Below are 19,349 nucleotides of genomic sequence, written 5' to 3' on the forward strand. Positions count from 1 at the left end.
TGGAGCGCGTAGGTAGGTAGGTAGGTCCGTGCGTCCAACGCGTCTTCCCACCTCACCCTGCAACCACTACACATGTTCCACCATCCCTTTGCTTCTTGAATATGGTTTCCCTCTGCTTTTCGCTCCAGCCCGAGGCCCTAGCTATTCTGCACGACGCTCTCGTTTGTCTCAGCAAATTCAGCGAGTCCGTCGGTCTCGAGGCACGACGCGAAAGAGTACGTCCTTGCTGCTGTCAAAATTTCAACGAACCTTGAATAATTTCCTTGCCGTCAGCTTTCCCTCACTGCTCTCAATTCGTCCAAGACTGCCTATGCTTCCTTTTCGCTGGACTCTCAATTCTTTTCGCGATATGATTTCATCCCAAACCAATCGAGCGTCGATGGTCGCTTTGCATTTCGGATCTACAACAAGGTACGACCAACTCATTGGCTTCTATGTATTTCTTGTTTATATCTAGCGCAGGCGTTGCTCTCTGTCTTCAAAGGCCGCATCCTGGACCCTAAAGGCAAAGACACGACTGTCGACCGTTGTCAAGTCAGCCTACAAGACCATCCTGACGAGGCAGAGTGTCGGCTGATTATCAAGATGCTGTCCAACCAAGGTGACCGCATCCGCCCCGGAGAGATAGCGTTGAACTAACTCCTCAAGGCGTCACAAAGACATACAAGCTCACCTATGAGCCTCATGAGGTAGTGCATGCCCTGTTCGACAGGCCATCGGCTAGAAACCACTGGTCTATCCACTCAGGGGCGCTGAAAGATGCTATTGAATTTTTTGGCCCCAAAGCGGAACAGCTCGACATCTACACAGAAAATGGACGTGTCACATATACCAGCTTCACTGAGAAAATCACCAATGGCAGAGGTATTTAATGCTTGTATCATCAACGTCGACACCCTTCTGACTACCCCCGTTCAGAAATTCTAAAGCAACCTCTCCAAACATCCGTTTCACTCAGTACCGATGACTTTGAGGTATTCTCTGCTGCTGAAAGAGAGCACATAGTCATCAGCGTCAAAGACTTCAAGTCTATCGTGCTGCACGCTGCGCAACTACGCAGTTCCATCCGGGCCTTCTATTCGCACCCTACATATCCACTACAGTTCACTTATGGTATCCAGGGCGTTACCTGCGAATTCACCCTTATGACAGTCGGAGACCCACCCATAAGTACAAACACGCCTGCGCCTTCGGCGAGTCGCGCCTCAACGCGGGCAACAAGTGCAACAGCTTCTGCTGCCAGCACTAGAGGCGCGTCTGAGATGCCTCCTCCACCTGTTGTGCCATCCCACACCGCACCCCGTCAGCGTCGCGCCCCAGGCTCCGCAGTGCGACCATCGACACACGTAGACGGGCAATCCCAGCAGCAGGCAGCACAGCAGTACTCACAGCCTGAGAAGACCGAGTCGCTCTTCGTGCCGCAACATGATGATGGTGATGCGCGATGGGATCCAGCCAATTATGAAGAGGAAGAGGAGACACTTGGATGGGATGTCAGTGCTGAAAATTCGGCCCCTCGAAGATTCCGAGATAGCGCATCAACTGCGTCGGCAACAGTGTCGATGGCAAGGCAGGACACAGCGGAGACGCAGGCGAGAAGAGATGGCGATCCTTTGGCACCCACTCAGCGGCTATCGCAGGTTTGTGTGGTTCCGGTCTTTTTGTTCCTCCCGGCAAAGCTCACGGAAGCAGATTCGAGGTCTGTGGTAAAACGCTTCGCTGGCACAGGAATCCAAGGAGATGGAGAGGCTGCAAAAAACGGGCCATGCTTCAAGACTCGACAAACTTACACGATTTAAGGCACGGTATTCACGACTACAAGTAATCAAAGGACATATCTCTCTCGGCAATGCACAAATCTCTGAGAGGGTCCAAAGCAAGCCTGAGCTCCGAGCAAGAAGAGATAGGGAGGTTTTTGCTAAAGATTGTGGCAAGTATGAGTCCTAATATACAGGCAGGTCGTTGAATGCTCGGCGTCCATGTCTTACCTCTTTCCTAGGTAATCCTTCTGCCCAAATTATCATGCTCGTGAGCAAGATGGCACCTAGACTCCTCACCCTCCTCTTAGTCATCGTTCACTTCCTGCCTTGCGCAGTCTTAAATCAGCCAATAGCACTTGGGGTCTTCATTTTGGGTGAATTCCCCCCACTCCCTCTTGCAGTGTCCGCCCACCTCAACGCGCACCCTCCACTACACAGCCGGACTCCACCACTTCAGAGAGTTTCTACACTCACAACTCCCACTTCCTTCCACCCCAATCCCATGGGTCACCAACAATGGCTGCAGAACGAGACGCACGCGAGCAAGCATACTTGATGATCTGCAAGGGTGGCAAGATGTGGCCAGCAGTGAGATGCAGGCCGCCCATGGAGGTCCCGACGGAAGTTCAGCTGCAGCAACAGAGTCAATTTCACATTTGCGTCTTCGTTCCTATCATCCAAGAGTTGTAAGTTCACTTCAGTAAGATTTGCTGGAGTAACGGTTCTGACTTCCAAATTCAGCCACTGGAAGATGGAAACGGACCTCACTACATTCGACAATGACGAGATGAACAAGTTCACCAGAGATGACGATCCGGAGCGCTTTGAAGCTTTCGCGGCCATACTCGAGCGCATGGTAGATGAAACCGAGCCAGACTACGGATGGTGGGCCAGCGAAATCCTTTCACACAAGCTTCACAAGGATTTCTTCGAGAACGAGCCCGTTCACTACAAGTCTAGTAGTGACTCTGAGCTAGAACTCACATCCGCTGCCAGGGTTGTCCAACCTCCCAAGCCTCGCGCCTCTGGCTCTGGTGGCACGAAGGCCGGACGGAAAAACACCCAGAGTCGTATCAAAGGCAACGCAAAGGTCGTCAAGCAACTGAGTTGGTTGAACCAGATACACCAGGAGGCGACGCAGAACCTCGAGAAAAAGGAAAAGAGGAAGAAGAGAAAGTCCATGTATATCCCGGATGAAATCGACGACGAGGCCGAGCCCCCTCGAAAGAAGATTGCCAAGTCGGCGCAGGCAAAGGTTTCGAAGGAATCTGATGATCTCAAACCATCGGACTTGTCCTCGTCATCGAGGAAAGTCACACAAGACGACAGTGTCTTTGACATGGACGACGACGATGACGACGATTTCTTTGACATGGATGACGACGAAAGCATTGACGAATTGGAGTTCGCGAACAAGCAGAAGAAAGAAGAGGCACAAGAGGGCACCAAGACCCAAGGTTGAAGATGCCGCTTCTACTTGACTGATGGAATATTGAGCCGTTGGATCAGACTCGGGTTTGGGGACAGGACAAGGAGTTACAAAAGAAGCTTGGTTGCAAGGCAGAAAAGGTCATTAGGGGAATAAATGTCTTTGAAGAATGAAGGCTCCCTTTCTTTCCTGTTCCTGTCGTTGCGCACGGGCTGCACATGGCGGCCTGATCGCCCTTTAGCTGCTACCCCACGTCCCCCTCTCCAATCAGCTCCCACCGATTATCCACTCCACTTCAAGCTCACCCTTTGCTCCAGCCAACCTTCTTTTCGTGCTTCTCTCCTCGTATAAGCGTGCACTCCTCCCCCATCAGGCTTCTTGTTCTTCATTCCTCCCCATACAGCAGTGACAGTCTCTGCCTTGCAATAACCCATCTGCTGTTCATTCGACCTCGTTGCCTCAACCACAATGCCGCATTCTGCTGACACCACGAACGCCGTGGCTTCGGACGCGTCGCCCGTTCATGCACCAAGCTCGGCTTGCTCGTCGCTACCGATTCGGCCCAAAAAGCTCCTCTCGTCATCACCCTCGCCGCCTCGCATCCTGATCATCGGTGCTGGCTCGCGCGGACGCGCCTACGCCAAAGCCATCTCAAGACACACGGCCTGTGTTATTGCTGCCGTTGCCGAACCCATCGAGTACAAGAGGAAGAAGTTTGCGCGCGATTTGATCGAGCCGCCGCAACGCGACAGCCATCAAGAAGAGGAAGAGGTGCAACACAGGCATAGGCAACAATTCAGCCACTGGCGAGACTTTGTGGCGTGGGAGGAACATCGGCGAGCGCGAGTCGAGGCGGAAGAGCAGGGATGGGCACAAGGCGTCGATGCGGCGTTTGTGTGCGTCTTGGATGAGATGCATCGGGAAGTGGTGGAGGGACTGGCGCCCCTGGGCTTGCACGTCATGTGCGAGAAGCCGTTGGCGACGACCTTGGAAGACTGCGTCAAGATTTACGAAGCGATGCTCGGGTCTGACCATAAACCAAGATGGCAGGAACGAGTATTTAGCATTGGCCATGTTTTGAGATACTCGCCGCACAATATGCTCTTGCGAAAATTGGTGAGAGAGGACAGGGTCGTGGGTGATATCTTGAGCGTCGAGCATACAGAGCCTGTTGGGTGGTGGCATTTCTCGCATAGCTATGTCAGGTGAGGCTTAATTCTGCTCGCTCCGCAGTGATGCTGCTGACAGCTTGACAGGGGCAACTGGAGACGCGAGTCGAGCACTGCTCCTTCGCTACTGACCAAGTCATGTCACGATATTGACTTCATTCTGTGGATGATGAGTGAGCCAGCGAAAGAGGACGAAAAGATCCATAAGCCGGCATTTGTGACTTCGACTGGAAAACTCAACTACTTCAGAAAAGCCAGGAAGCCACCAGCTGCGGGAAGCGCGACCAATTGCCAATCATGCACTCTGGAGCGAGATTGTACATTCAGTGCCACCAACATTTATGTCGAGCGACATTTGAAGAATGGCAACGCAAAGTGGCCCGTCAAGATTGTCAACCCTGAGAATGAGGACGTGCTAATCAACGAGGGAATTGAAGCAGCTGAAAAGCAACTCCTCAAGGATCTGGCCGAGGACTACACTCCCGACGCGCCAGACAACGAGATACGTGAACGTCCATGGTTCGGACGGTGCGTATGGGAATCTGACAACGACGTCTGCGACGATCAATGCGTGACAATCACTTGGGAGGACGGCTCTGCCGCCAACCAATTCGCCAAAACGGCACAGTTCCACATGGTGGCCTTTACGGAGAAGATTTGCGAACGCCGCGGCCGCATCTACGGCACCGAGGGCGAGATTGAGTACGACAGCACGACGATCAAGGTGCACAATTTCGCAACGGGAAAGACGGTGACGCATCATCCAGAGCTAAGAGGGGGCGGACACGGCGGAGGCGACGATGGGCTAGCGACGCAGTTTGTGCAGGCGGTGGCTGCCGTCAAAGATGGGCGCTTGGAAGCCGAAGCGGCACAGAGGAGCTTCATCGGGTGCACTTTGGAGGAAGTCTTGCAGAGCCACGCCATGGTCTTTGCGGCCGAAGAGGCCAGGAAGCAGAAAAAGGTAGTGGATTGGCCCTCATGGTGGCAGGAAAATGTCGAGGCAAGGCTGGGCAAGAAGGCGGCAAATGGACACGCCTGAGTCTCCAAGACAGACTCGCAAGGCTCACCCGTTGACATCATGGACTCTACTTCTGGCAGGCCGAATTGATTCAGATCGCAAATGACACCCAATGTCTTGTGCAAAGCTTCTGTTTGGAATCTCCGCTCTTTGCCTTGCGGATCGCAATGAACCCCAACCGGGCGCTTAAGACCTGGGAGGGGGATCTTGTCTAGCCATCGGAAAGGCTTGCGGTAATCCTAGGGTTTCGCTGAGGCCGAGACCAAAGGAATATTCGGCGATGGTTTCTCATTGTTTGCCAGATCCAAGAATCGCAACCACTACGGCGATGAGATTGGTGGGCGCTAACGCAAAGAACGACGATCACCCAGTTGCAAGAGAGGGATATTTTTGGGATTCTGCATGTCTGCATGTCTGCCGAACCGGTGATTGGCACGGTCACGCCGCGGTGCTAGGAGGCTCTATAGCCGCCGGATCGTGGGTCTCGCAGGGTTCATGGATTGACCTGGCGGTAAAGGAAGGGTTTGACTGCAGCGGTCGCGATGGAGGCCAGGATCCATCGAGTTGAAAGAGCGACTGAGGACGGTACTGATGGTGGTGACAGCCCGGACAATGAGACTAAAAGTTCGGCAGAGAGGATCCCCCAGAGTGAGTCACTTGTGCAGACGGCTAAGCATCTTCGAAACTGACGCTGCGCAGAGAGCCAGTGAGCTGGCCGTGCAGTAGTCGACGTCTGCAACCATTCGACCAATCAGACGCGTCGAACGCGTTGTCGATATAAGCGCCCACTGCAACAACTCCAAGGACTACGCCGCCATCCACGCGCCGCCACGCCCCATTGTGGGCGCTTGTGGCTCCAAAATTGATCCCAACCGAGTTGTTTTTGGGGCCCACCGTCAGCACAAAGCCCGAATGCCACGACAATCATACGTCCCCACTGAGTGCCAACCGATCCTGTCGGAATTCCTCTGCACGAGCTCGAAGCCCGCAATAGCCCCATTCTGGATTGCAATCGCGCATAAGCCTCCACAGCGGACGGCCGAGTTTCACAGGGCTCGTTCTGCGGATCCACAGTCCATGGCACTCGGCCTCGGAGTCCTAAATTGAGCATCTGTGTGTTTCATCTTGTTTGCCGCCAATCCATGTCTCTGGACATGACGGCCTCGTGCTCGTGGAATAAGTACCAACACCTTCGGCCCATGCCTTCTGCATTCTGCAGTCACCTCTTTTCAGTTTCAGGCCTTTTCATTCTCTTTTCCTTTGCTCTCCCTTGATTAGAATTTCTCTTGGAGCTGGTCTCCGCTTTTCACCAAAAGTCCACCAATAATCCTACTCTAGATATTTTTCTTCGCCGCTGCGTAAGTTGATTCTTGCTCTCTACAGTACGCCTCCAGCTTACCCATTCAGTCAGGAAGCACCGGTATCTTCTCTGGCCATGTACGCAAGACAAACCACGCCTCCTTCTATTCCGGTGCATCTATACCCGGAATACCTTGATCAGCCCTCTTTTGAGATGCCTCCTGGCTACCTCACCCCGGAAGCATCTCCAGAAGCCTGCGGCCTTGCTTCAGCAGCCTCACGGTCGCCTATCCGACAACATGGCCCCTTGCTGCTACCCAAAATCAGGTCTCAGGACCAAACCGCGGAGCCAGTTGGCAGTGGCCCCGTTAGACACCGCAGGACGGCGTCTTCTGCCAGCGGAACCAACCGCCAAAGCTACAGTCCCTACACACGTACATCTCTCGACCGCCGCTCAATGAGTCCTCCTGAGAGTCATTGCTCCTTTGGCTCTGGAACTTCGACATCTCTCCTTTCAGCTTATGATGCTGGTCTTGCTTCCAGCCTCGGGTCACCCGTGAGGCTTTCAAACTCTCGCTGCTCTTCTGTGGCTGCTCGGCATGCCCGTTCTCCTTCTGTTTCTTCCACACGAACACACTCTCGCTCCGTATCTTCCACCACGGTCGACGAACCCGTGGCCAGCCGTCTTGCGTACAAGGCCTCTCGCCATATGCCACGATATGTCACTTCTCAACCTTCGGTCAACTTGACAACATCAATGCCCTCGAGTCACTTTCAGGGGTACTCGTACGATGAGCAGATCCCTGCCATCCACCAACCGGTCCAGCAGCCACTCGTCCACGGGCTTGCTGCCGAAGAATTTGGTCAGCCCTTGGCAACCACGACACTCATGGACTACTTAACTGCACCGAATCCCTCCCCGGCTCTCGTTCAACGAATCACTACCGGTACTCGCAACATGAGTGGCACTCACTACTGGTGGGACATTCGCAACCTCCGCAGCTGGACCGACTTTTCTATCGACACAGTCACATCTATCCCGGGCTTCATGCCCCTTTTGAACATTCCCGTCGACACGCAGTCACTGCCGGCTCCGTCGCGGCCCAACCTCAGGCCGGACAGCGAGTCGGACCTGCATGACATCTGCCGCGACTTTTACGGCGTCAAGATGAATGCGGCGCTGCAAGTAGCACAGGGCAACTCGCACATGGTGATGCGGTCGCACAAGGGGACGCCATCATCGCAGACGCCGGTCGATTTCGTGTCCAACTACATGACGGACTACGAAAAGACGATTTACGGCGACGCGCGCGGGCGAGTCGTGGGCGTCGTCAAGGCGTACGACCAATGGAACACGGGCATGCGGCGCGAGCCGCCCAACAAGCAGGTCTACTACCTGGCGGGGCTGGCGCACCTGCACCGCGTGATGCGCGAGCACGGCTGCCGCTACGGCTTCATCATGAACGAGATTGAGCTGCTGTGCGTGCGGAGCGGCGGCGGCCCAGAAGATGCTGTTGCAGCTGGCGGCGCAAACGGCCGCGCTGCCACGACCAACACCGTCGTCAGTGCCGACGCCGGGGCTGGCGTGCCGCTCTTTGGCTTCTTGGAGCTCAGCGAGCCGATTGAGATTTCGAGGCATAGCAGCCGCCACCAGCAGCAGAGGGCGCCGCAGATGACGGCCGGCCTCGCTCTCTGGTTCCTGCACATGTTGGCGAAGGAGAACCCGCTGCCGGGAATTCAGGGCAGCTGGCGCATGGAGGTTGGCGGACCCGCTGCCCTGACCAGGCAGCACTGCTTGGATAAGGACTCGTGGATTCCCAAGCCGAACTTGAGTGAGAAGAGGGAGGCAAAGCGCTTGAGGGGATGGGTCTTTCCTGAAGAGCCGCTGAACAAGAAGGAGTGCGGCAGGGGAAAGAGAAATAGGGTCTAGAGGCTTTGTGGTTTTTTTTTTTTTTTTTCCCCTTTTTTTTGGTGCACAGTTCGACGCCGGACACAGGGAAGAGCTGCCGGTTCAGCTCTTGCTTGTTTGCACGCACTAGGCTTTTCCTTTGTCACAGCGGCATTTCTCGGCGCAGGTCTGTTTAAGCATTGGAAGGGCAACAGGAAACAGCATACCCAGTGGAGCACTGCTCCCGTCTCAGAAACAATTGAAACAAATTCAAGCAATCGAGTCTCGATGGCAAAAGCGTGAACGCATCTGATACAAGTAGAAGAGCAGCAGGTGAGCGTTCAGAAGCTCCCATCGCTATTATTCTGTGTAGACTCAAATACGCTATAAGAGTATTTCGAACATGCATGAACGGAGCATGAGAGGAAGAGGATGAATTGGTCAAATTCAATGGATTGCGGCCAGGGTCCAAAGGCAACGACGGAAAAGAAGTATAGAATCAACATTCTGTGCACCGCAGACCTAACAAGAACTTGGTACGTACATGTAGAGTTAACCGCGGCAGCGCGCAGAGGGTGCAGGCGTCATCCTCGGTGACTCGCCAAAGCTTCCCCAGATTTCGCATCCTTCCATCGCGTGCTCCACTTTTGGCCGTTTGGCGCCCCCCCCCCCCCGCTCGGCTTTTTGGACTTGTTCCGTCTTCCGCGGCAATCCTTAATCCTCTCCGTCCTGTTCAAACCTGTCAAAGTATTTTGTTCTTTTTTCTCTGACCTCGTCAACCATGTCTTCGTCTTCGTCGTCTGCGGAGCGCCTGAGTCAAATCGCGGGCCACCTTAACTTCCCCAATGGCCTGCTTCAGGGTCAGGTCGCCATCATTACAGGGTCTGGACAGGGCATCGGCGCCGAGACGGCCAGGCTTTTTGCAAACGAGGGCGCCAAAGTCGTCATTTCTGACATTGACGCCAGTAAGTGTCTTCGACATGCGCTGGACCTGGCCAAAGGCTGATCATTTCTGCAGAGAAAGCCGAGGCGGTGGCAGAGAGCATCAAGCGCAATGGTGGAAGCGCCGTAGCAGTTCCAGGCGACATGCTTGACAGCAAGTACATCGACGAGCTGGTCAAGAAAGCTGCCGAATTCGGCAATGGCAAAATCCACATCATTGTCAACAACGCCGGTTACACGTGGGACGGCGTCATCCACAAGGTCAGCTATTCCAACCAACCAACTAATTGTGCCAGTCCACTGACTTTGGCTTCTCCTCAGACTACCGACAAGCAGTGGGACACCATCATCGCGCTGCACAACACAGCGCCTTTCAAGCTCGTCCGCGCGGCGGCACCGTACTTTCGCGTAAAGGACAATGAGCCACGCTCCATTATCAACATCTCTTCGACGTCCGGGCTGCATGGCAACGCGGGCCAGAGTAACTATGCTGTTGCCAAAGCTGTATGTATTTTTTATATCCTCAAAATGGCAGAAACGCTAACTGCTTCCAGGGAATCCAGGGCCTGACCAAGACAATCGCAAAAGAGTGGGGCCCCGCCTTTGGGGTGAGGTCAAACACGGTGGCCTTTGGCCATATACTGACCCGTCTCACGGCTGCCAAGGAGGACGGCGCCTTCGTCACGACGCCGGATGGTGAGAAGGTCGCGCTGGGCATTCCCAAAGCTCAGGGAGACACCAAGGCCAAGGCGGACTTTGAAGACATTCCCCTGAGGAGGCCTGGGTCTGCGACGGAGGCGGCGAGGGCGATTTTGGCCGTTGCGAGCCCGTTGTTCAGCTATGTCAGTGGCCAGACTATTTCGGTGACGGGAGGTAGGAATATATAGGGTTATGGCGAGACTAAGGGGACTAGGCGATAATGCCTGACTAGAAGCTGGCCGGCAGTGCGACTGTAACAAACTAACGGTTTCTTCGAAGGTCGGAGATGGCTTAGTCAAACTGCCCTAGAATCAAGAGACGTGTTTAGCCGTCTTCCATGGCTGTGGTGGCGTGTGCTAAAGTGGGACAGCACCAAGTGAAGAAGCTGTCCAGGGGGCGAGGGGCAACGTTGCACCGACAGCACTTGATCGTGTTTGCAGGTACAGTACAAATTCAATGTGTGCATGTAGTATAGTGATGCCTGGCAAGGAGTAGAGACGGCATTCCACACCCGAATCAAGTCCCCGGCCCACGGATCGCCCTCATCTCCCTGCGCCAAATGCACCGCCGCAACGCCTTGGGTGCTGAGTGTACGCGCCATCCGTCTGCCATCTCCCTCGCACCGTACCGCCATCCTCCTTCCCCTCGCCCAGACTTTGCCCCGTCAGGTCTACCGTCACCACATCCTACGCCAGAAACCCGTAGCGCTCCCGCGACCATGAGCCCCCATTGACCGCAACATTCGATATACCCTCGCTCGATTATCCCACCAACGTCGCCCTGTCGCCGCGTCATAAGCCACCCGGCCGGGGCCTGGAGTCCCGTCACCCACCACCTCGTCCACCGCAATGGCCGATGAAAAGCACCCCTACGACCCTCAGGAGAGCGTCCCGATACCTACCTATGAGGAGGCCACCTCGTCGCGCCCACCGTCATCCGTTTCCCGCCTTGGTCCTCGCGAAGTCAGCGACGATGCCGAGCGGCAAGGCTTGCTGGACAACAACAGGAGACACGCGGCACCAGCACGTCCCGATGGATATCGACAGCCGACTGTCGAGTCGGCGCGGTCCAGCATGGACAGCGACCTGTCGCTTCCGGACATGGTAGGAGACAACGAGGATGAAGAGGCCGGACTACATCGCGAAATGGAGCAGCTGGATGTGATCGACGGAGACGGCGACGAGCGGACTCAGCGCAGACGCCGCGTTGCCATGAGCTTCTCCAAACGCATCTCTAGCATAGGAGCAAGCCTATCTGCCATTCGATTACCGCGCTTGCGCAAACCTCTGCGCTGGCCCTCATTCTCCATCATTACGTCTCGCATACCTACATTCCCCGCGCAGTTCCGCCCCGGCTACTCGGTTGTGCTGCGGCTGTTTGGCGTCTTGCTCATTGCATCTTTCGTCTACGTCGTCCTCGTTACGTCCGTATTTCCCATGGGTCGCCACGGCATGGCACCATTCAATCCCGAGTAAGTTTTGGCCAATTGACTGGACCACGAAACACTAATTTGGAAAGGTGGGCCCGTTCGTTTGTGCAGTCGAGCATTTCAGCGGAGCGTATCCGCGAGAACCTTCAACACATTGCTAGCGTCGATCACGTTGCGGGCAGCAAAGGCGACAAATTTTTGGCCGATTGGATTGAGCGCTTCTTCAAGAGCGCGGGCATGGACGAAGTTGCGCAGTTGGATTATAATGTCTATCTCAACTACCCCATCGAGGGCGGCCGGAAGGTTGCCATTGTTGAGCCGAAGGAGCTGGCCTGGGAAGCCATTCTGGAAGAGGACCCTGTTTCTCCGGACATCCGAAAGGAGCAGCAAACCATGGTTTTCCACGGCATGTCGAGATCGGGAAACGCCACCGGCCCCTTGGTTTACGCGAATTATGGCAGCCGCGAAGACTTCAAAGCACTGAAGAGCCGGGGCATAGACTTGAAGGGCGCCATCGTCTTGGTGCGGTATTACGGGACCATGTCGGATCGCGCCATGAAGGTCAAATTTGCGGAAGAGGCTGGAGCCGCAGGCTGTCTGATTTACTCGGATCCGAAAGATGATGGGTTTCTCAGAGGAGACGCGTATCCGCTGGGGAGATGGATGCCAGAGGACGGCGTGCAGAGAGGCTCTGTGGCGCAATCGGCTTGGATCGTTGGAGATGTGCTTACGCCCGGCTATGCGTCCACAATCGACGCGGAGCGCATCAGCAAGCACAACAATTCGGCCCTGCCAAACATTCCCAGTCTTCCGCTTGCGTGGAGAGATGCAAAGAGGTTGCTCCAGGTCTTGAAGGGTCATGGAGTTAGGCTGGAAAGAGATTGGATTGGAGGAGTCCCCGAGGTTGATGAATGGTGGTCTGGAGACTCGTCTTCGCCTCGAGTGCTTCTCCAAAACGAACAGGAGGAGAAGGAGAAGCAAGACATTTGGAACGTCATGGGTGTCTTCGAAGGGGTCGAGACAACGTCAAAGAAGATTTTTGTGGGCAACCATCGTGATGCTTGGTGTTTTGGCTCGGCAGACGCCGGAAGGTTTGTTTTACAGTCTTTTTGGAATCTCTAGCAGCTAACAGGAACCAGCGGCACTGCGGTCATGATGGAAGTCATAACAGCGCTCGATTTACTCGTTCAGCAGGGTTGGCGGCCGCTGAGGAGCATCTACTTTGCCTCTTGGGATGCGGAAGAATACAACATGATTGGATCTACGGAATATGTCGAGGACCACATCAAAGACATTCGCGATAATGCCATTGCCTATCTCAACGTGGATGTTGGCGTCATCGGAGACAAGTTCCGAGCTTCGGGATCGCCGCTCTTTCAACACGCACTCACCCGGGTCCTCAGCCGCGTCGCTGATCCCATCAGGAACCGGACGCTGGTCGATGTTTGGACCGAGAACGGCGGGAGAATACAAGGGCTCGGTGCCGGGAGCGACTACGTTGCGTTTCAGGACCTGGCAGGCGCCTCCTCGCTGGACATGATGTTTGACGGACCCGAAAACGGCATGCCATACCACAGTTGCTACGAAACGTTTGACTGGATGGACCAGTTTGGAGACCCGGGCTTTGTTTACCACGCCGCACTTGCGCAAGTCTGGGTGCTCCTGATTTTGGAGATTGCGCAGGAGCCCATCTATCCGTTTGATTTGAAAGACTATGCCTTTGCGCTCGGCGGCTACGTCAAGGACCTGGAGAAGTGGGTGATTGGCAAGGACGCCTCGCGAGGCGCGGCGCTCGACATGTCGGCACTGGAGCAGGCGGCGTCATTGCTCAAGAAGAATGCGCAAGAATTTGGCAAGTTTGACGACGAGTGGTGGGGACAGGTAAGCGCCAAGAGTCGTCTCTCCGTTTGCTATCAAGACTAACAACAAGAAGTTCAGGGCCAGAGGCGGCTTCGAAACAAACAAGATGGGTGTAGACCGGATATCGCACAACGCGAGGCTGTCTAACTTCGAGACACACCTATTGGATCTGCCGGTGAAGCGGACGGACGGCAAGGACGACCCCAGCAAGGAGCAGCACGGGGTGCCCGGGCGCGAGCAGTTCAAGCACGTTGTTTTTGGGCCAGACGCGTGGAGCGGCTACGACGAGGCCTTTTTCCCAGCCGTCAGGGACGCCGTCGAGCTGGGCGACTGGGAGCTGGCGCAGAAACAGGTCAACAAGGCGGCGACCATCATTTCAAAAGCGAGCGACAAGTTGTTGCATTAGTGACGACACTAGATATACACATGGGGCGGCGTTTGGAGCGACGGAGGGATGTAAGCATAGCTGGATTGGACATGGTGTTTTGGTCGAATAACAGCAGCCCGTTGCCTTTGTCTGTATGCATGTTGAATCGTATTCGTCGGGCAATCCACTGCTGATGTCATGATTTTTGTCCAAGTGAAGCGATTCGGTGCAGGATGCAAGCGGATCAGACACGGATCGTCAGGTCAGAGGATAAGGTAGACTCGAGACACACCCAGGTAGCGAGCGGGTGGCGTGCGACAAGGAGCGGGCGGGTCGACGGGTGCGGCATTCCTGGACTGGTGGGAGGTGTTTCGTTGGGTTGGAACTAGGAGGTGAGGTGGAATCCAACCCGGCAGAAGCCCGGGCCAGCCAGCCCGACTTAGGTTGGTTGACGCGGGCGCTGGTTCCTTCCCTCGCTCCCTCGTCAACTTCTACGCCGCCGCCCTGCCTCTCCACCCGACCTCGTCTTCCTCCCACTCCACCCACTCCACCCACCCTCTCTCTACTTGATCCATCCAGCTGCGCCCATCGCGGTCCTCCATCTCACCTCCATCGGCCCGTGTCTCTGGTTCGACCTCTTGTTTATCCACCCACGCGCCTCGCTCGCCAGGCGCAAACTCAAAGCCCATCTGCCTTGCCTGCGCCGCCGGATAGCTGCTGCCTCGTTCGCGGATCGCACGTCATGACTGAGGTCTCGTCCACCCGCCTCTACCTGGGCAACCTGCCTCGCCACGGTACGCACACTCCCCAGAAGGCCTGGATGGAAAATTGGCCACTGCTACCTACCCACTCCGACTGCTTTTTGGTCGAGCCTTTTTGGACCGCCGCCGAAGCTACCTTGATTCCGTGGCCTGCCTGGTGATGCTGCTGCTGCTGCTGCTGCACCTGCTGCTGCACCTGCCTGTTCTTGTTCGCTTTCCTGGATGTATGGCGCCTCGCTGACTACCATCTCCGCTGCCTACAGCCACCAAGGCCGATGTTGAAGCCCACTTTGCTACCCATGGCACTGGCGAGATCACCGAGATCAAGCTCATGAATGGCTTCGGCTTCATCGAGTACAAGGATGCCATGGACGCGAGAGACGTTGTTCCTGGTAAGTCTGTCGTCCCATTCATTGCGACCATGAATGCTCACGCCGGCCACAGCTTTCCGTACGCTGTCCCACTTGCGCCCACGCCACTGTCCGTGCTGACCCTACCCGCCTAGATGGATCCGACTTCATGGGCGAACGCCTGATTGTTCAGTTTGCCCGTGGCTCGCGCCGCCAAAACGACGGCTACAACAACCATGAGCGCGCCGTCCCGCGTCCCAGGCGCACCCCGTTCCGCATGTCCATCACTGGTCTTCCGGTCGACACGAGCTGGCAGGTTAGCAAACTCCCCATATCAGTTGGTTGAGAATCTTGGATGCCCTTGCCCTCGCCATGTGCTTTCCCCGTCATGTCTACTGCCGAGAGCCAGCATCATCCACGTGGTCCGCATCTCCAGGTTGCGCTGGACCCGATTGCGAGGTGCTACTCTGGACGCTGGTCCTCTGGTGGCTTTGGCCGTCCTTTGACAAGCCTTGAGGCCGTTTCATCACGCGCTCCAGCAGCCGCCGTTTGTTTGCTTGACTCTCGCTTGTCCCCGGAGCGCTGTTACTCGGCCTTGTTTTTGCTGGCTTGCTTTCTGGACCCTGGCCCGGACCTCCCTGTTTGCCTTTTTGCACCTCGTCGTTCATCCATTGGGCAATTGGCCGGAACTTACACTGGACCTACAGGACCTCAAGGACTTTGCCCGTCAGTCTGGATTGGACGTCGTTTACTCCGAGGTTGGACGTGAGCGCGATGGCCGGGGGTAAGTATGCCCTGCCCATGAGTCTGGCGTGACGCTAATCGCTTCAGTTTCGTCGAGTACGAAACGGTCAACGACCTCCGCAACGCTGTCGAGAAGCTCGACAACCGCGAGTTCAAGGGACAGGCGGTCCGATGCGTCGCAGATGTCAGACCTAAGCCGTCCTTTTACCTTGACGACTGTCCTTATTCTGACAACCCCTACCAGATCCAGGAAGAGCGCCCTCGCGAGCGTTACAGGTCGCGCTCCCCGATGCGTGGACGTGGCTACGGTCCTCCGGAAGACGACTACTACCGTCGCGGTCCTCCTCGTGGCTACAGTCCTCGCCGCGACGACTACCGCCGTCGCTCTCCGCCGCGGGACTACTACGATCCTCGGGACCGTTACCGCTCACCTCCTGCTCCTCGCGTCCGTGGTCCGCCTCTCGATGACGCCTACCCACCTCCTCGCGCTCGCTACCCTGACGACCCGTACGACGCGCGTGGTCCTCCACCCCCTCGCCGTGGTGGCGCTTACGAGCCTGATCCCTACCTGAATGGACACGACAGGCCGTACGGAGGCCGTCCACCTTCGCCCCGCGGCAGGCCTAGAAGCCCTGTCGGTGGTGGACGCGGTGGCGGCTATGACGACTACGCACGCCGTCCCTACTGGTGAATACCTAGAATGCCTTGTCAAGATTTCGCTTACCCGTCTAGAACCTGACTACCCACCATGATCAACATGTTCCACCCTGCACGTCCGGTGCGTAAAGAGACGAAGGGGGGGTTGGAAATGATGATGAATGGAGGGGGGGGGCGGTGAGTTCAAATCAGCAGCACGGGCATAAGATTTTTCATTGTACGATTGACGGGTTAATGGGACGAAAATTGGTTCCGGTCAATCGGGGGGAAATAACGAAAAATAAAAAGGCAAGGTACGACTGCGGCGCAGCAAATGCGGCCACACATATGCGAGGCATCATCCGTAGGTAACGACATGCAGAGGGGTGAGCCTCTTAGGACTTTGATGAAGCGGTCTACAGCTGGTCTCTTATTTTTTATGGGGGAATTTTTTTTTTTTTTTTTCTCGTTTTTGTCGTCAAAGTTTCGTCTGTCTTGATTCGTCTGGTTGGGACGTATACGATCAGTTGAGTAGAGAGTAGTATTTGAGCCGTCAGTTTTTTGGACGAGGAAGGAGGTAGGGAGGAGCTTGGTCACTAAATTAACTGGGTACTTCTCTTTTCCTTGAATTTACTTTTACGACTTGAATGAAGCAGGCGGTGGCGATGATGTTGTTCGGGCGGCAGTTGACATCAGGATGAGGGTACCCTTATGCGTATACGTGGTGCGGGAAGTGGTCAAGTTGGCACGTTTTAGCGGTTGTAGCACGCGAAATGAGCAACGAGTTTTGATCATTGTCCTTTATTTCTGCTTGATTCAATGGTGATTGCAGGTAGGCCCGTTTGTCGGCGCTTGGTAAGGAAGGGGATGTGGAGAGATGGTCAAGGTATGTAGGTACTTGTGCCGTAGTATCAGTCTCTGTCTGTCTGCTGCACCCTTCAAAGTCTTCTAATTGGAAGAGGTCTTGTCTCACAGCCCATGGCAGTCAAAATCACACCATCAGCTAGCTCACTTGGTAGGGGGGGGGAGGAAATAAATGCCGGTCTGGTTTACGGAATTTACAAGTCATGTATGTATGACGCTCGCTCTCGGCGCCGACCAAAAAGAGAAGATAGGGAATCTAAACAACACCCCAATCCCGCAAAGCGATCCTCCCAACCGGAAAGTGTGCCGCCGCCACCACTACCATCTTTGGGCGTCTTGCTCGTCCCTGCTGCTGTCAAAGAAACCCCAAACCACTACTTGCATTGCTGCACCGCAACTACTGCGTGCGTGACACTTGCTGGGCGCTTAAATGCCGAGGGTGAACTCGACGCCAACGTCAATGTCGCGGGCCATCTTGACAACCTTGGAGAACTGGACCGACTTCTCGGCGGCGCTCTGCAGGTCGTCGATGGAGAAGATCTTGAGGCCAGAATCGTTGATGAGCTTGTGCGCCGCCTCCATGTTGGTGCCCTGCAGACGGGCAATGACGGGCGTGCGCAGGTTCATGCTCTGCACGACCGAGATGAGACCCTTGGCAATGGCGTCGCAGCGGACGATGCCACCAAAGATGTTGACGAAGATGGCCGTCACCTTGGGGTCTGAGGTGATGAGGTCAAAGGCCTGCTTGATGGCCTCAGGGGTCGCGCCACCACCGACGTCGAGGAAGTTGGCCGGCTGGCCGCCATTGAGCTTGATGATGTCCATGGTGGCCATGGCAAGACCGGCACCGTTGACGAGGCAGCCAATGTCGCCGTCAAGCTTGATGAAGTTGAGGCCGGACTGGGCAGCCTTGACCTCGTCGGGGTCCTCCTGGGTGACGTCGCGCCACGAAAAGACCTCCTTCTGACGGAAGTCGGCGTTGTCGTCAAAGTTGAGCTTGGCATCCATGGCCAGGACCTGGTGGTCAGTCGTCTCGGACAGGGGGTTGATTTCAATCTGGGTGGCATCCTTCTCCATGAAGACCTGGTACAGCTTCTGGATGGTGTTCTTGGCGTCCTCGATGCACTGCTCAGAGAAGCCGAGCTGGGTGGCAATGTCGCGGGCCATCTCGTCTGTCACACCCTTGTGGATATCAACCTTGGTGGTGATGATGGCCTCGGGGTGCTCCTTGGCAACAGCCTCAATGTCCATACCGCCCTGGGACGAGGCAACGATGACGGGGCCCTGGCTCGCACGGTCCATGAGGACGGCGAGGTAGAACTCGCGGCGCGCAAACTTGCGCTCCACAATGTAGACGGCGTTGCAGAGACGGCCACCGGCACCAGTCTGCTTGGTGATGAGCTTGTGGCCGATCATTTGCTCCGCAAGGATGCGGGCTTCGGTGGGTCTGGAGAGCCGTGATATCAGCTGATGTGTGCGTCTGGACATTTCTCGGAGAGCGTCTCACGAGTATATGACCCTGACGCCGCCCTTGAAACCATTGTCAAAAGTTCCCTTTCCTCTACCGCCGGCAAGGACCTGGGCCTTGATGACCATGTCGTCCCCCACTAAACGGTCAGCCATGTACTCATCTTGGGTATAGGAAACACCAACCGATGGACTTGGCGACAGTCTCTGCCTCTTGCGCTGTCTTTGCAACGGCACCCTTGGGAACACCGATGCCATACTACAGCATGTTAGCGGTGGAGGAGAGGCGGGTTTGTCTCGGGGATCGTACGGTCTCGAGGAGGCCAGCAGAGCGGTACTCGTGTATCGACAGGTTGCGGGTCTGCTGGATGACCGAGCGCTTGAGGGGAGTTTCCTGGGCTTTGTCAGTGGTTGTTCCAAGCTGAAGCTCCATTGACAGCTTTGCCGGGAGCAGGGACGAGGCGGGGGACTTACGGCAGAGGCCCTGAAGGCCGCGGCCATGGGGCGACCGGCGCGCGCAAGCTTGTACATGGTTGACAGAGAGGAGAGGAGAGGCGGGGAGGAGGGGATGAGAAGGTGAGTTTGCTTTGAGATAGAAGCTTGATGATAGGGTTGCAAGTGTTGCGGAGCTTTTGCGCCAAGACGAGGCTCGAGCGCGGCGGCGGAC

At 55.8% G+C, this 19,349-nt stretch overlaps 8 protein-coding genes across 8 annotated transcripts; 7 read left to right on the forward strand and 1 right to left on the reverse strand.

Moving 5' to 3' along the window:
* The first annotated feature begins 94 nt into the window (after positions 1–94).
* On the forward strand, positions 95–1,993 carry IWZ02DRAFT_297687 (Rad9-domain-containing protein). Its single transcript, XM_066763882.1, has 6 exons — positions 95–215; positions 274–411; positions 463–601; positions 649–864; positions 919–1,640; positions 1,693–1,993. Exons 1-6 carry the CDS (start codon positions 102–104, stop codon positions 1,708–1,710), a joined length of 1,347 nt encoding a protein of 448 aa, XP_066621808.1. The 5' UTR covers positions 95–101; the 3' UTR covers positions 1,711–1,993.
* Positions 1,994–2,082: 89 nt separating this feature from the next.
* On the forward strand, positions 2,083–3,531 carry IWZ02DRAFT_297682 (uncharacterized protein). The gene is made up of 2 exons (XM_066763881.1): positions 2,083–2,446; positions 2,502–3,531. The coding sequence occupies exons 1-2, from the start codon at positions 2,277–2,279 to the stop codon at positions 3,220–3,222; spliced, it is 891 nt and encodes a 296-aa protein (XP_066621809.1). The 5' UTR covers positions 2,083–2,276; the 3' UTR covers positions 3,223–3,531.
* IWZ02DRAFT_297689 (oxidoreductase family protein) lies at positions 3,441–5,527 on the forward strand. The gene is made up of 2 exons (XM_066763883.1): positions 3,441–4,394; positions 4,446–5,527. The coding sequence occupies exons 1-2, from the start codon at positions 3,658–3,660 to the stop codon at positions 5,395–5,397; spliced, it is 1,689 nt and encodes a 562-aa protein (XP_066621810.1). The 5' UTR covers positions 3,441–3,657; the 3' UTR covers positions 5,398–5,527.
* A 959-nt stretch (positions 5,528–6,486) lies between these two features.
* Positions 6,487–8,948, forward strand: IWZ02DRAFT_404062 (uncharacterized protein). Its single transcript, XM_066765651.1, has 2 exons — positions 6,487–6,734; positions 6,784–8,948. Exon 2 carries the CDS (start codon positions 6,812–6,814, stop codon positions 8,603–8,605), a length of 1,794 nt encoding a protein of 597 aa, XP_066621811.1. The 5' UTR covers positions 6,487–6,734; positions 6,784–6,811; the 3' UTR covers positions 8,606–8,948.
* A 396-nt stretch (positions 8,949–9,344) lies between these two features.
* On the forward strand, positions 9,345–10,392 carry IWZ02DRAFT_470281 (uncharacterized protein; the record flags this gene model as incomplete). Its single annotated transcript, XM_066768787.1, has 4 exons — positions 9,345–9,528; positions 9,582–9,766; positions 9,827–10,009; positions 10,060–10,392. The coding sequence occupies 4 exons, from the start codon at positions 9,345–9,347 to the stop codon at positions 10,390–10,392; spliced, it is 885 nt and encodes a 294-aa protein (XP_066621812.1).
* Positions 10,393–10,945: 553 nt separating this feature from the next.
* Positions 10,946–13,996, forward strand: IWZ02DRAFT_297752 (putative glutamate carboxypeptidase Tre2). The gene is made up of 4 exons (XM_066763884.1): positions 10,946–11,675; positions 11,723–12,724; positions 12,773–13,514; positions 13,567–13,996. The coding sequence occupies exons 1-4, from the start codon at positions 11,053–11,055 to the stop codon at positions 13,897–13,899; spliced, it is 2,700 nt and encodes an 899-aa protein (XP_066621813.1). The 5' UTR covers positions 10,946–11,052; the 3' UTR covers positions 13,900–13,996.
* Positions 13,997–14,602: 606 nt separating this feature from the next.
* IWZ02DRAFT_491545 (uncharacterized protein) lies at positions 14,603–16,406 on the forward strand (the record flags this gene model as incomplete). Its single annotated transcript, XM_066769751.1, has 6 exons — positions 14,603–14,654; positions 14,885–15,013; positions 15,066–15,071; positions 15,127–15,287; positions 15,679–15,755; positions 15,803–16,406. The coding sequence occupies 6 exons, from the start codon at positions 14,603–14,605 to the stop codon at positions 16,404–16,406; spliced, it is 1,029 nt and encodes a 342-aa protein (XP_066621814.1).
* A 987-nt stretch (positions 16,407–17,393) lies between these two features.
* IWZ02DRAFT_297855 (ATP-grasp domain-containing protein) lies at positions 17,394–19,348 on the reverse strand. Its single transcript, XM_066763887.1, has 4 exons — positions 18,993–19,348; positions 18,869–18,941; positions 18,723–18,822; positions 17,394–18,662 (listed from the first exon to the last, which is right to left on the reverse strand). Exons 1-4 carry the CDS (start codon positions 19,113–19,115, stop codon positions 17,642–17,644), a joined length of 1,317 nt encoding a protein of 438 aa, XP_066621815.1. The 5' UTR covers positions 19,116–19,348; the 3' UTR covers positions 17,394–17,641.
* Position 19,349: the final 1 nt, after the last annotated feature.

The sequence above is a fragment of the Phyllosticta citriasiana genome (genome assembly GCF_038021145.1).
Source record: "Phyllosticta citriasiana strain CBS 120426 chromosome Unknown IWZ02scaffold_8, whole genome shotgun sequence".
In the NCBI taxonomy this organism is placed as follows: Eukaryota; Fungi; Ascomycota; class Dothideomycetes; order Botryosphaeriales; family Phyllostictaceae; genus Phyllosticta; species Phyllosticta citriasiana.

What these genes read in the sequence shown, in the direction of transcription:
- IWZ02DRAFT_297682 (XM_066763881.1), top strand. Translation starts at nt 2,277, where the DNA reads ATGGCTGCAGAACGAGACGCACGCGAGCAAGCATACTTGATGATCTGC. An exon ending in GTTCCTATCATCCAAGAGTT is followed by an intron (nt 2,447 to 2,501) that starts GTAAGTTCACTT and finishes TTCCAAATTCAG; the next exon opens with CCACTGGAAGATGGAAACGG.
- IWZ02DRAFT_297752 (XM_066763884.1), top strand. Translation starts at nt 11,053, where the DNA reads ATGGCCGATGAAAAGCACCCCTACGACCCTCAGGAGAGCGTCCCGATA. An exon ending in GGCTCGGCAGACGCCGGAAG is followed by an intron (nt 12,725 to 12,772) that starts GTTTGTTTTACA and finishes AACAGGAACCAG; the next exon opens with CGGCACTGCGGTCATGATGG. An exon ending in ACGACGAGTGGTGGGGACAG is followed by an intron (nt 13,515 to 13,566) that starts GTAAGCGCCAAG and finishes AACAACAAGAAG; the next exon opens with TTCAGGGCCAGAGGCGGCTT.
- IWZ02DRAFT_404062 (XM_066765651.1), top strand. Translation starts at nt 6,812, where the DNA reads ATGTACGCAAGACAAACCACGCCTCCTTCTATTCCGGTGCATCTATAC.
- IWZ02DRAFT_297689 (XM_066763883.1), top strand. Translation starts at nt 3,658, where the DNA reads ATGCCGCATTCTGCTGACACCACGAACGCCGTGGCTTCGGACGCGTCG. An exon ending in TTCTCGCATAGCTATGTCAG is followed by an intron (nt 4,395 to 4,445) that starts GTGAGGCTTAAT and finishes ACAGCTTGACAG; the next exon opens with GGGCAACTGGAGACGCGAGT.
- IWZ02DRAFT_297855 (XM_066763887.1), bottom strand. Translation starts at nt 19,115, where the DNA reads ATGGAGCTTCAGCTTGGAACAACCACTGACAAAGCCCAGGAAACTCCC. An exon ending in GACTGTCGCCAAGTCCATCG is followed by an intron (nt 18,823 to 18,868) that starts GTTGGTGTTTCC and finishes CTGACCGTTTAG; the next exon opens with TGGGGGACGACATGGTCATC. An exon ending in GGCGTCAGGGTCATATACTC is followed by an intron (nt 18,663 to 18,722) that starts GTGAGACGCTCT and finishes ACGGCTCTCCAG; the next exon opens with ACCCACCGAAGCCCGCATCC.
- IWZ02DRAFT_297687 (XM_066763882.1), top strand. Translation starts at nt 102, where the DNA reads ATGGTTTCCCTCTGCTTTTCGCTCCAGCCCGAGGCCCTAGCTATTCTG. An exon ending in CATTTCGGATCTACAACAAG is followed by an intron (nt 412 to 462) that starts GTACGACCAACT and finishes TATCTAGCGCAG; the next exon opens with GCGTTGCTCTCTGTCTTCAA. An exon ending in GAAAATCACCAATGGCAGAG is followed by an intron (nt 865 to 918) that starts GTATTTAATGCT and finishes ACCCCCGTTCAG; the next exon opens with AAATTCTAAAGCAACCTCTC.